Source organism: Oncorhynchus clarkii, chromosome 28 (assembly GCF_045791955.1).
Source record: "Oncorhynchus clarkii lewisi isolate Uvic-CL-2024 chromosome 28, UVic_Ocla_1.0, whole genome shotgun sequence".
Taxonomy (NCBI): domain Eukaryota; kingdom Metazoa; phylum Chordata; class Actinopteri; order Salmoniformes; family Salmonidae; genus Oncorhynchus; species Oncorhynchus clarkii.
This window is the reverse complement of record NC_092174.1, coordinates 26093212-26107007: the sequence shown is the minus strand read 5'-3', so window position 1 is coordinate 26107007 and position 13796 is coordinate 26093212. Positions and strand designations below refer to the sequence as shown.

Below are 13796 nucleotides of genomic sequence, written 5' to 3'. Positions count from 1 at the left end.
CACTTTCACTGCAGGACACACTATGGTTGTGTTTACACAGGCAGCCCAATTCTGATATTTTTTCCACTAATTTGTTCTTTTGACCAATCAGAATTAGGCTGCATATGGGTTTCTGCTGGACCACATACACTGACAGAGGCTTCATGACAATAGGGGGTACGTGCCCCCCTCAGATTTGTCCTGTTGAAAAACTTTTTTGTTGTTGTTTCTCTGTAATGCTAGTATGAAGCTAGCTTTAGCTAGCCCAGATAGGTTCTCAATCTCCCAACCTCATAACTAACTACCAAGAAGCCATGTCAGGCTAACCAGTCTAACTACAGGTAACTGCCAAAATAATATAAACAGTAGCATAAAGTGTGTTTAATAGGGCGTTGGGCCACCACAAGCCAAAACAGCTTCAATGCACCTTGGCATAGAATCTACAAGTGTCTGGAACCCTATTGGAGAGATGCGACACCATTCTTCCACGAGAAATTCCATAATTTGGTGTTTTGTTGATGGTGGTAGTGGAAAACGCTGTCACAGACGCCGCTCCAGAATCTCCCATAAGTATTCAATTGGGTTGAGATCTGGTGTGGCTTACATTGATGTCATGTTCATCAAACCATTCAGTGACCACTCGTGCCCTGTGGATGGGGGCATTGTCATCCTATGGTGGTGTAGTCATAGTAACCAAAATAAGGGCCTGCCCAGCATTTTTATACATGGCCCTAAGCATGATGGGATGTTAAGTGCTTAATTAACTCAGGAACCATGTGTGGAAACACCTGCATTCAATATACTTTGAATCCCTCATTTACTCAAATGTTTCCATTATTTTGGCTATTACCTGTATGTTAGCTGGCAAGGTTGATAGACTTTAGATAAGCACACAATAACCCAATGTACTGAATTAGACTCAAATTCCTTTCAAAATTTTACCCACATTTTAGCAGAGATGAGGAGAAGCATAATACGTTTCTTTAAAAATTAAAAACCACCAGTCAGGTAGAAACAAACAGCTCAAGAGGTATGCTTAGATGTTCAGAAAAATATAATTTTTTTATGTAGAATTAAGCATATTGATTATATCTCTAGATTGCAGGGATAAGCTGTTTCAGGTGTTTGAAAAAATGCCAAATTCTCCAACTTCCAGTCAGGGGGACTAGCCCCCCTCCAGACCACCCCCAGCCATCCTCACATACTTAGTGCCTCCCCTGTCCACTGATACTAACTACTACTACTACAGTATACATTCTTCTTTTGTATTCCTGGAAGGCACCACCACCACCAAACATAGCCTTAAGAGACCAGTACAACCTTGAAGAGATTCTGTAATTCCCGATTCCCTCGTAGCTACAACTTAACTTAGGCTGCAATCCCGTTAAAGGGATCGATATGACAACAGCCAGTGAAAGTGCAGGGCGCCAAATTCAAAACAACAGAAATCTCATAATTAAAATGCATGAAACATACCATTTTAAAGGTAATCTTGTTGTTAATCCCACCACAGTGTCCGATTTCAAATAGGCTTTACAGCGAAAGCACCACAAACGATTATGTTAGGTCACCACCAACTCAGAAAAAAACTGCCATTTTTCCAGCCAAAGAGAGGAGTCACAAAAAGCACAAATACAGATAAAATGAATCACTAACCTTTGATGATCTTCATCAGATGACACTCATAGGACTTCATGTTACACAATACATGTATGTTTTGTTCGATAAAGTGCATATTTATATAAAAAATCTCAGTATACATTGGCGCGTTACGTTCACTAGTTCCAAAAACATCCAGTGATATTGCAGAAAGCCACTTAATTTTACAGAAATACTCATTATTAATGTCGATAAAAATGCAATTCTTAGACATGGAAATATAGATATACCTCTCCTTAATGCAACCGCTGTGTCAGATTTCAAAAAAACTTTACGGAAAAAGCAAACCATGCAATAATCTGAGACGGCGCTCAGAAGAAAAAAAAATCAATTATCTGCCATGTTGGAGTCAACAGAAATCAAAAATCACATTATAAATATTCCCTTACCTTTGATGATCTTCATCAGAATGCACTCCCAGGAATCCTAGTTCCACAATAAATGCTTGATTTGTTCGATAATGTCCATTATTTATGTCCAAGTAGCTACTTTTGTTAGCACGTTTAGTACACAAATCCAAATGCTCGTGCAGGTCCAGCCGAACGTTGGAAGAAAACTTCAAAACGTTATATTAGAGGTCGAAGAAACTTGTCAAACTAAGTATTGAATCAATCTTTAGGATGTTGTTATCATAAATCTTCAATAACGTTCCAACCGGAGAATTCCTATGTCTGTAGAGAAGCAATGGAACGCAAGTCGCTATCATGTGAAATGCGCATGACCAGGACCTGGCTCTATGCCAGACCACTGACTCAAACAGCTCCCATCCGGCTCCACATTACAGTAGAAGCCTCATTCAAGTTTATAAGGATGGTTGACATCTAGTGGAAGCCCTAGGAAGTGCAACTTGATCCATATCCCACTGTGTATTCAATAGGGGCTGGGTTGAAAATCGACAACCTCAGATTTCCCACTTCCTGTTTGGATTTCTTCTCAGGTTTCTCCTGCCATATGAGGTCTGTTATACTCACAGACATCATTCAAACAGTTTTAGAAACTCCAGAGTGTTTTCTATCCAATACTAATAATAATATGCATATATTAGCAACTGGGACTGAGGAGCAGGCCGTTTACTCTGGGCACCTCTGGGCACCTTTCATCCAAGCTACTCAATACTGCCCCTGCAGCATAAGAGGTTTAACAATGTGCAAGACAGTCTGAGACATCTCAACATGCTGCTGGCTTTCTCTTTTCTAATCTAGCGAAAGATTATCTCACACAATGTAACAAAGAACAGAAGATGGTATGCTGTTACTGCACCATGAAGCATAATCAAAATATAAAATATTGACAAAATGTTCAAATAAATAAAGGCAATTTTGTAAGTGGTATTTTTAAAATATCTTTAGTTTATCCAATCAACCTATTCTCACCAATCATCTAGCTAAGGAGCTAGTCAGTCAGACCTTACGGTGTCTCTGCATATATATTCAATGCAGGGACAATGGAAATGTCATGTTTCTCCATTAACCTCTTGAACCTCTGGGGGCAGTATTTCATTTTTGGATGAAAAACGTTACCGTTTTAAACAAGATATTTTGTCACGAAAAGATGCTCGACTATGCATATAATTGACAGCTTTGGAAAGAAAACACTCTGACGTTTCCAAAACTGCAAAGATATTGTCTGTGAGTGCCACAGAACTAATGCTACAGGCGAAACCAAGATGAAATTTCATACAGGAAGTGAGCCAGATTTCGAATGCGCTGTGTTCCAATGTCTCCTTATATGGCTGTGAATGCGCAAGGAATGAGCCTACACTTTCTGTCGTTTCCCCAAGGTGTTTGCAGCATTGTGACGTATTTGTAGGCATATCATTGGAAAATTGACCATAAGAGACTACATTTACCAGGTGTCCGCTCGGTGTCCTCCGTCGAAACTATTGCGTAATCTCCAGGTGCGTGCATTTTTCCATTTTGAACAGAGGAGAAACAAAACTGCCACGAGTGATTTATCATCGAATAGATATGTGAAAAACACCTTGAGGATTGATTCTAAACAACGTTTGCCATGTTTCTGTCGATATTATGGAGCTAATTTGGAAAAAAGTTCGCGTTGTAATGACTGAATTTTCGGGGGGTTTTCTTAGCCAAACGTGATGAACAAAACGGAGCGATTTCTCCTACACAAATTAAGTGTGTAAATTAATTAAGTTAACATTGCGTTATGGTAATGAGCTTGAGGCTATAATTACGCTCCCGGATACGGGATTGCTCGTCACAACAGGTTTTAACCAAAACTGTCCCGTCCATCAGACATGAACATTAATCAGTGGGGGAGTTCATTCGGGTTTAACCCACTTCACGTTTGTTTTGAGATTACTTTGCTGTCGGCTAAAACAGGGCACCTGGTTCACCTGGGGCAGACCCGGGGCATTCATTGAAATCCCTTCTATGACTTAATCAAAGATGGCAGCCGGCAGACAACAAAGAGTAAAAGTCAGAGGTGTGGATGGAAGGCCATTGGCCTCACCTAATCTCTGATCATTTAATGATATTACTCATACTTGTGATTTTCATCAGATATCACTAGTGTTGTAACACAAGCTGTGAGTTGTGCATACTAACTCCATTATGAAGGGTTAAAAGAAACATTGAGGTAGGTCCACATTCACACTGTGATTAGAAAGATATTTGGAATTTTGGACATTCTGGATGAATATTAGGACAAATTCAGCTAAATAAAAAACGTACAGAATTAGTGAGCATAGTGCTCGCAATGCCAGGATAGTGGTTTGATTCCCTGGACCAACCGAACATAAAATGTACGCACACATCAAAAACACATTTTTCAGGCATTGAAAATATGTAATTTACTGACTTCAAAAATGCATATTGTTTTTGTTAATAGATCCAAGGAAGTAAGCACTCTATCACAATTTTCCAAACCTCTTAATATAGGAAAGAGGAGGCAACTGAATAATATTTATTATTGCTTCTATCTTTTTCAAAAGCTTTAAAACTGGCAGCAATAATGTTCAAAGTGATCCAACCTAGAGAAGAAACCAATAGACCAGCTCAACTACAATAACATTGTCACGTGTGCTCCCTCTAGGTCACCAAGCTGCTTGTTATGGCACACACCTGTCACCATCATTACATGCACCTGTGCGTCATTAGACTCACCTGGACTCCACCACTTCCCTGATTACCTTCCCTATATATGTCACTCCTTTTGGGTCCTTCCCCAGGTGTCATTGTTTCTGTTTCATGTCTGCGCTGTTCTCAGTAACAGTTATAGATATTTTTTCTCAGTAACAGTTATAGATATTTTTTTGCTAGGACTGTGATCACTCTGGGTAATTGCGTCTGCTGAATTACAAAAATGTAAATGTGAAAACACGTGCAACGCATGCTGGGTATTATTCAAATGAGCTCCGCCCCCAACCAAGTCACTGCAGACTAGATCCAAACCTGGATGAATCATAGATGTCAAGATTGTTTTCACATTATAGTACGGCACAGTTTAGTACAGTAGAGCACTGTTAAGTACAGGACAGTCAAGTTTTATTCAGTAGAGTACAGTATAGTACAGTTTAATTCTGTAGAGAAGAGTACATTAGAGTAAAGTAGGGTACAATACAGTACACTATACTTTACTGTACTCTACTGTGCTGTACTGTATAGCGCTGTACTGTGCTGTCCAAACATATGAATAATGGATGTCTATGATTGGTTCAGATTTGGTCTGGACCGGACCCAATCTGAACCAATTATAGATATCTATGTATGGGCCAAAACAAGGCCGGTCCAAACCGGACCAAATCTGAACCAATTATAGACATCTATGTTTGGACCAAATAAAAACCAGACCAAAAATAAATGTCCTTGGACGTTGAAATCAAGTCCGGACTGCACAAAAAAATAAAAAATAAAGACGCCCGTTCCAGACAAAAAAGGACGTCCAAAAGACATCGTCGGTAAATGCATAGTGGGCAGCCATCACTTCAATCAATTTGGGTTGATGTCACCAATAGCACAATAGAGTTAGGTAAACATCACCTCTTTACTTTGATGGAGTAATCCTTGCAATCATTTTGTGTCTTGAGACAATATAGCTATATTGAGAGCACAAGGGGGCCTCCTAGGAGGACAGCTGGCTACAATCTCCAAGCTCTGTTTTAATGTTTAGATACATTATTAATCCTCGCTAGTGATACTGTTTTCCAAACCAACTGTCAAGGCTCAGGAGAAGACCCAGATGCAGACAGTTTTGAAGTAACAAAAGTTTATTACAAAAACAGGGGGGCAGGCAAACGACAGGTCAAGGGCAGGCAAAGGTCAGTAGTTCAGAGCAGAGTCTGAAAAGTACAGAATGGCAGGCAGGATCAGGGTCAGGGCAGGCAGGGGTCAGTAATCCAGGGTGGTGTGACAAGGTACAGAACGAAAGTCAGGGCAGGCAGAATGGTCAAAAACAGATGCAGGAATGCCCACATGCAGGAACGCACCGAATTACATGCAGCAATTGCACCCTTCTCTTACAATTGGGAAAATATTTTGTTTGTTTCAGCATGTTTATAATTCTGATAAGAACAACAGTTCTGAGTAGGCTAGGAGGACAAAACAATATTGCGGTTGGTCAGGTGACTCCATCACTCTATGCAAGAATTCTGCAAGAGTTATCTCGTGGGCTGGAACTGCTCTGCCCTTGATACTGAAGTCTCCTCCTCCTCTGCAAGCTGTTTGCTTAATTCTCGTGGGGGTGATGCCCCGTTACTAACGCAATAAAGCTCCTGGATGCAATCCACGGCACAATGCATGGATCATTTTCATCGGACAGACCCACTACTACTTTCTCCTCCCCTCTCGCACTGTGTCATTACCAGCCAACTGCTGCCTGTCTGTAAGTAGATCTTTTGGGACTATTTGTGGGATTTATTTATTGTGCAGTACAAAGAACAGGGAGACATTTCTCTCATTCAATCGGATTGTTGCAGAATGAGTGAAGAGAAAGCAATAGAGGAAAGTGGGAGATCTTGTATTTATTTATGGTAAGTTCTAAATGGAGTTAGGAAAATTGTTATTCGAGAAATAATAACGGGGTAGAACACAATGCAAACCAGTTATTTGCCATGTTAATGCATATTGTTTTTACCCTCATGAATACAAGACAAGATGTGAGTTGTGAGTGAGTTGATATCCTCAGTTAATGCATAACCTATTTATAAAACATGGAAGCATATGCCACACTTATCCATGTAAATAAATGTCTGTTATTGATGACATATTTAACTTGTTAGACTTAAATATGATATAGCTGTCAAACATTTTATCTTCTGATATATAATATTAACTAAAGTCATAAAAGTCAAATATGAGTTCTGGTCAATCATTAGGTCACTGGGTTTAGGTTGTCTATGGGTCAAGGATGTGACATATTGCAGCTTCCAAGAGAGTCACCTGTTTTATTTGACAACCCCCTCCCCTCTCTGTCTCACTCTCTTTCTTTCTATCAAGTATCTTTATGTCCCCCCCTCTTCTCTTTCACTCTCTCCATTTCTCTCTACTCATTGAACATAGTCCATCGTTAGAGTCCAAGTGTACCCACAATTTGAAAGTAGTATAAACTCATTGATTGCAAAATGACATATTGCATCCCTCTGTGCTGTCTGGCATAGTGTCACTGGTTCAATTCCCTAGTGGAGTAATAAATGTTGTGTCCAGGAGCAAGTTCCCTTCCCTGGAAGGGCTAAGTGAATTTCAAGGCATGCAGACAGATAGATATCTTCCAACTGAGGATAATCATTTCATTAATATATTTATTATTACTTTGCCAGGAGCTGCCTGTCGGCGTGTAACCAGCATCCCATGATGGTGGCATTCAAAGGAATCTGGACCAAGGACTTCTGGAGGGCTGTCTCAGCTGAGTACCTAGCAACCATGATCTCCGTCCTCCTCAGCCTGGGCTCCACCATCAATTGGGCGGTCGAGTCAGACAACCCTCCCCCTGCAGACCTGGTCCTCATCTCATTTTGCTTCGGGCTGGCCATTGCCACAATGGTGCAGTGCTTTGGTCACATCAGCGGTGGCCACATCAACCCGGCAGTCACTGCAGCCATGGTGGTGACCCGGAAGTTGAGCCTGGCCAAGGGTGTGTTCTACCTAGCTGCCCAGTGCCTGGGAGCAATCACTGGGGCAGGGCTCCTCTACCTGGTGACACCAGTGTCTGTCAGAGGGGGCCTGGGAGTGACTATGGTAAAGCATATAGATTGGCCTGTAATCACAGAATCTCTATTATAGCCAAACAAGTATAGCAACAGTCACGGTTGACACTATGCATAAGATAGTATTTGAATCTATTTAGCTCTTTTGGGACTATTCCATCAGGCAAGCTCAATCAAGCACAGCTAAAGTATTTGAAAATATACTATTTGAACACAGGTCTGGGATAGTTTGTCATGAAAAGTATTGTTCAGTCACTCTTACTCTTGTTTCCCAGGTGAACCCCAAGCTCAACGTGGGCTGCGGCCTGTTGGTGGAGCTCCTGATCACCTTCGAGCTGGTCTTCACGGTGTTCGCCACCTGTGACCCCAAACGCTCTGTTAACGGCTCGGCTGGCCTCGCCATCGGATTCGCTGTAGCCATCGGTCATCTGTTCGCAGTGAGTGGGATTCCACCTCTCACTTATTAATGCTAGAATTACAGCAAACCTGAAGGTCTCAAGAGTCAGACATATCTATGGAATAAAATGTGTAGTGTGTTGATGTAGATTGATGATGTAGTTTGTACTTTAATCATCATAATGGTGAAATAGTACAACGGGTATACCATAGAACATTAGTTAACAGTACAGTAGAGTATACAAATGTCTCTCAGACCTGCTCTCACATACACATCCTCAATGGGTACCGCTGTTGCAACTCCATGGCAACCAATCACTAGGGAACTACCTAAACCACACTGAGCAAATTAATGCTCCTGAAAGCGACATGCTACCTACCTCTCTTCACAGCACAGCTTGATTTCAATGTGCTGCTTACATGCCACTAGATTATCCCTGCTAAACTAGTACCTTGTATACCTATGGAATACCTGCATTTAAACTACCCTTCCCACAATTATATAGGTTTCATTTTATTATGATCTACTTTATGAATTCATGTGGAACAATACGCTACTGTAGATGTTGTGGCAGCTCTGGCTAGGTCTTGCTCCATGTCTCTCTCTCTACAGTCCCCTCATGTTAGCATCTCTATGCCCTGCTTTGTTCTAGATTCCATACACAGGAGCCAGTATGAACCCCGCTCGCTCCTTTGGACCTGCAGTCATCACCATGAACTTTGAGAACCACTGGGTAAGAAAGAAACTGCTGCAGCCTTCTCACCCTCAAAGGCCCATCCAAGATAGCATATTTGGATCCTTGGAAGTTGTGGAAACATACAGTACATTTTTGGTTTCCCATTGGTTCTGGGAATGAAGCCATAAGTTTCCCAAATGGCAAAACTGGACATTTTTTTCTGAGAACAGAAGTAAAAATGTTGCCTGTTCTGGGAACGTACATTTTTATATTGCAAGGAGGATCTGAGAATGTTTTTCTACGGTTCGCTGAAAGTTTTCTTTGAAGGTTTTATTAACTGAGAACGGACATTCTAGGTTATATGGAGGTTTTTGAATAACTTCCTTAACTTTAATTGAATGTTTCATAGACAAGTACAGATAGGACACGTGGAAATGCTCTCTCTGGGCTCGCAAGCGTAGCTACATACAATAATACCAAAGATAATATCATCATGTGAAGTGGCTAGTTAGCTGTAAAATCACCCTTTCCCACAGACACACGGGGCGCATTGGGAGATGGTATTTGAAGGATAAACGATATGGTTATAAATAACATTCTTAGAATGTTATTTGAACGTTACTAAAGTTCTTGTGTTTTTTATGGAAAGTTTTTTTCATGATCTGAGAACAATGCTGAAGTATTGAAATTCCCACAGAATAATTTATTTTCTTAATGATATCTGAACAATTTGACAACATTATTTTAAATAGAACCATGAGGAAACCTGTAGGAAACATTATGCTGAAGTAATGAAATTCTCAGAGAGATGTTTCTTATCATTCTCAGAACAATTTGTGAACATTATTTTAAATAGAACCATGAGGAAACCTGTAGGAAACGTTATGCTGAAGTAATGAAATTCCCACAGAAGAATGTTTCTTAATATTCTCTGAACGATTTGAGAACATTCCCAATGTTAAACCAGTTGGAGAATGTTCCTAGAACATTACCAAAAATGTAATTAAATGTAACCATGTTTGAACTTTTACGAAACATTCTCTTAAAGTAAGGAAATACCAAGAAAATAACGTTGCTTAAATGTGCTGAGAATGTTCCATTCCCAGAACAGAACGTTGTGGGAAGGTTGTATGCAAAATAAATGTAGGACAACCATGCTCTCACCAAGCTCCAAGAAACATTTGGTTCTCAGAACATTATGTGCTAGCTGGCATACTCATACACAGTTGTGGGTGAAGGGCAGGGATTACATTGGGCGGGGGCCTGCAGGCACCTACTGTATGAGCCAAATGAGAGCCAGGATTAGATTAGGTTGTGTGAATTTTGTCTACAACAATATCTAATGAAAATCTAATCAGAATACTGGTATTGTACCCCGTGTCGCCCGCCCCGTATCGTCAAGGCATAAGAGACTCTTGTGCACCTACTTCTCTGACTGCTCACACAGGCTTTGCCACTACTATACAATTGCTGCAGACACAACAAAAAAAAGGAACATTACATTTTGTTTTTGGTCCAAGATGCACTTTGAAGACGCTATTGTCCACATTTACTTATCCTCAGCCAACAATCAAACAACCCCATAGTAGATAGTTTACATTTTCAATTCGCTTGTTGCATTCTATGTAAGAAGTGGTGCTTTTAAATTATGTGTTCCACAGGGATAAAAACATGCATTGATATGCATATACCCAGCCACTGCACTGTCACGGGAAATACACACATTTGAAGTGGGTTAATGGCCATTGTTAAAAGAGGAGGATGCCAGCTTTCCATTATTACTACTTTTTTTTATTTCTCAACTCCTAATAATGAGTGAACTGCATCATTTTCAAACATGAGAATCAACAGAATGGTTTAGGTGCGTTTAGCTCTTGCCTTTCACGTTGAGTTAGCTCTTGCTTTTCACATTGACCGGGGCCTAATGTTACATGGGTAACGTGTAACAGATAGGCCTGCATTATATTTTTGGGACATTCAAGTCATCAATATGATGCTATCTAGCAACAAGATAATGTTTAGAGTTTGTGAGCTAGCTAATGATTAGCCCAATGGGGTAAAAGCAGATGGTCATTCCCATTGTTATTAATTAGCCACTGTGCCAGCCAGGTGATAGCCTAATGCTTTTTGCTAAATAGCACACCTGCCAGGCATGGACCAATATGTTATTGAACACTTTTATGGATGGGCAAATCGTATTTTAGATCGTGCCAGCATCATTTTATTTCATTGAATTGGAGTAGAATGTCCTTTTACAAAGACACCAGAACTGACCTTCTCACAGTCGTTCTACAAAGAAAGAAAATATGTCACCACTGCTAAAAAATTATCTGGAAACACTGACCATCCATTGATGTTTCAGTTGTTAAAGCCTGGACACTTCAAATGAAGAGAGAGCTTCAAGCCTAAAGTGGAGTGACTTTTCATGTTTGAATATAAAAAGTCACTCCACTGAAATGTCATAATCTGAGCATTACACAGAAATCACAAGCTATTTGGTTGTGAAGACATGGGGTAAACAGATGCCAGTTATTACAGCAGTGTATTAATAAAGAGCTTGTAGTATACTTCCATGTGTGCTTTTTGTTTATATAGTTTAGGTTAGTGCATCATTGTGTGATAAGTGTTCAGGCCATCTCTGTCCTCCAGTAGCTAATGTTGTAGATATCATTATAAGTGGGGGGCAACGGTTGGGGTAGGGGGGCATACTGAAACTTAATAAGGTCACAGTGCATATCACCATGCCATAGCAGCTACGAAGGATCCCATCAAGTGTCGATCAAGGACATCTTAACCCCCCATAGAGGGCATGAGCGCTACAGACTGACATCAGCAATCCATAGAAACACAGAGTGCTTCATAGGTAGAGAAACATTGAAATGGTCAGGAAATGCTCTTAAAATACATGCGTCATCAATGGTTCACTTGACCTTGCTACTAGGTATAGATTCATTCATTTCAGTTTCCTATTTCAGAATAAAATGAAAAGCACATCCGTGGTATAGACAACTAAAGACAGGTGTTCTGGACATTACCCACAGCATATGTTTCTTTAATTAATTATCCAGGGCAATTATTGTCACAGAGGTGTTCATAGTAGCGTGGCACAGCATGGTGTGTGTGTGTGTGTTTATCTGGGTCTTGGGTATAATTAGGAAAGCTCCTCAGGACTGAGAGTGGTGTCATATCTGACAGGTGTTCTCTATGTCTCCATGACAAATGTTTGACTTGGCAGAACCTAAAGGTACCTGGCTCCAATGAGAATGCCCATAAACAATGATAGCTGCCCTTTTACAGACATGACATCTGGTCTAATAATGTATGACAGCTCTGTCATAACGTGGTATCCCCTAGCTCTGTTTGTGGTTATAGGTTCCTATTTGTCTGAACAGAGTTTTAACTTACCTGTCTTGCAGGTGTACTGGGTTGGTCCAATCCTGGGTGGCATCATGGCGGCTGCCCTCTATGAATACCTGTTCTGCCCTGACCCTGAGCTGAAGAAGATGTTCCGCGAAGTCTTCCAGAAGGATCCAGCTTCGGGGAAGTACAGGGAGGTGGAGGGCAGTATGTACCAGACGGAACCAGATGACCTGATCATCAAGCCAGGCTCCATCCACCACATCGACCTGGAGAAGGGGGAGAAGAAGGACCCTTTCCTGGACTCGACGGCCGAGGTGCTGTCCTCTGTATGACTACCACGGGCACTGGAGAGGGAGACCAACCTATAGAGCAGGGGGAGATCCAGAGAGAGACACTTTGATTCTGGGTCCTCCACCCCTGTACCCATACCATAAGCCCTGTACCCCCAAACCCCATATCACCATAACTAAAGCCACACAGACTCACTTCTCAGGCAGAATAGGATTGGTGCATTTCCTCTCAATGCATGTGTATTCTTGTACATGGTGGTGAGCCTTCCTCAACATTTGTGAAGTAACTGGATAATATACACTACCGTTCAAAAGTTTGGGGTCACTTAGAAATGTCCTTGTTTTTGAAAGAAAAACAAAAAAAATTGTCCATTAAAATAACATCAAATTGATCAGAAATACACTGTAGACATTGTTAATGTTGACTATTGTAGCTGGAAACGGCTGTTTTTTTTACAGAATATCTACATAGTCGTACAGAGGCCAATTATCAGCAACCATCCCTCCAATGGCACGTTGTGTTAGCCAATCCAAGTTTATCATTTTTAAAGGCTAATTGATCATTAGAAAACCCTTTTGCAATTATGTTAGCAAAGCTGAAAACTGTTGTTCTGATTAAAGAAGCACAAAAACTGGCCTTCTTTAGAATAGTTCAGTTTCTGGAGCATCAGCATTTGTTGGTTCGATTACAGGCTCAAAATGGCCAGAAACAAAGAACTTTCTTCCGAAACTCGTAAGTCTATTCGTGTTCTGAGAAATGAAGGCTATTCCATGTGAGAAATTGACAAGAAACTGAAGATCTGGTAAAACGCTGTGTACTACTCCCTTCACAGAACAGCGCAAACTGTCTCTAACCAGAATAGAAAGAGGAGTGGGAGGCCCCGGTGCACAACTGAGCAAGAGGACAAGTACATTAGAGTGTCTAGTTTGAGAAACAGACGCCTCACAAGTCTTCAACTGGCAGCTTCATTAAACATTACCTGCAAAACACCAGTCTCAACGTCAACAGTGAAGAGGCAACTCCGGGATGCTGGCTTTCTAGGCAGAGTTCCTCTGTCCAGTGTCTGTGTTCTTTTGGCCACCTTAATCTATTCTTTATATTGGCCAGTCTGAGATATGGCTTTTTATTTGCAACTCTATCTAGAAGGCCAGCATCCCGGAGTCACCTCTTCACTGTTGCCCACAAATGCTGATGCTCCAGATACTCAACTAGTCTAAAGGCCAGTTTTATTGCTTCTTTTATCAACAGTTTTCAGCTGTGCTAAAATATTT

At 40.9% G+C, this 13796-nt stretch overlaps 1 protein-coding gene across 2 annotated transcripts; it reads left to right on the top strand.

Annotated features, from left to right (window-relative positions):
* The first annotated feature begins 6391 nt into the window (after positions 1-6391).
* LOC139386894 (aquaporin-4-like) lies at positions 6392-12612 on the top strand. 2 transcript variants are annotated; one of them, XM_071132762.1, is made up of 5 exons: positions 6392-6480; positions 7415-7832; positions 8077-8238; positions 8851-8931; positions 12291-12612. In XM_071132762.1, the coding sequence occupies exons 1-5, from the start codon at positions 6392-6394 to the stop codon at positions 12564-12566; spliced, it is 1026 nt and encodes a 341-aa protein (XP_070988863.1). In that variant the 3' UTR covers positions 12567-12612. The 2 variants fall into 2 exon arrangements, with proteins under 2 accessions (XP_070988863.1, XP_070988865.1); XM_071132764.1 differs by lacking the exon at positions 6392-6480 and adding an exon at positions 6549-6628.
* Positions 12613-13796: the final 1184 nt, after the last annotated feature.

Bases quoted from the DNA above. Each gene is read 5' to 3' on its own strand.
- LOC139386894 (XM_071132762.1), top strand. From the start codon at position 6,392: ATGCATGGATCATTTTCATCGGACAGACCCACTACTACTTTCTCCTCC. The intron at 8,239-8,850 runs GTGAGTGGGATT...GCTTTGTTCTAG, and splicing joins CCATCGGTCATCTGTTCGCA to ATTCCATACACAGGAGCCAG. The intron at 8,932-12,290 runs GTAAGAAAGAAA...CCTGTCTTGCAG, and splicing joins TGAACTTTGAGAACCACTGG to GTGTACTGGGTTGGTCCAAT.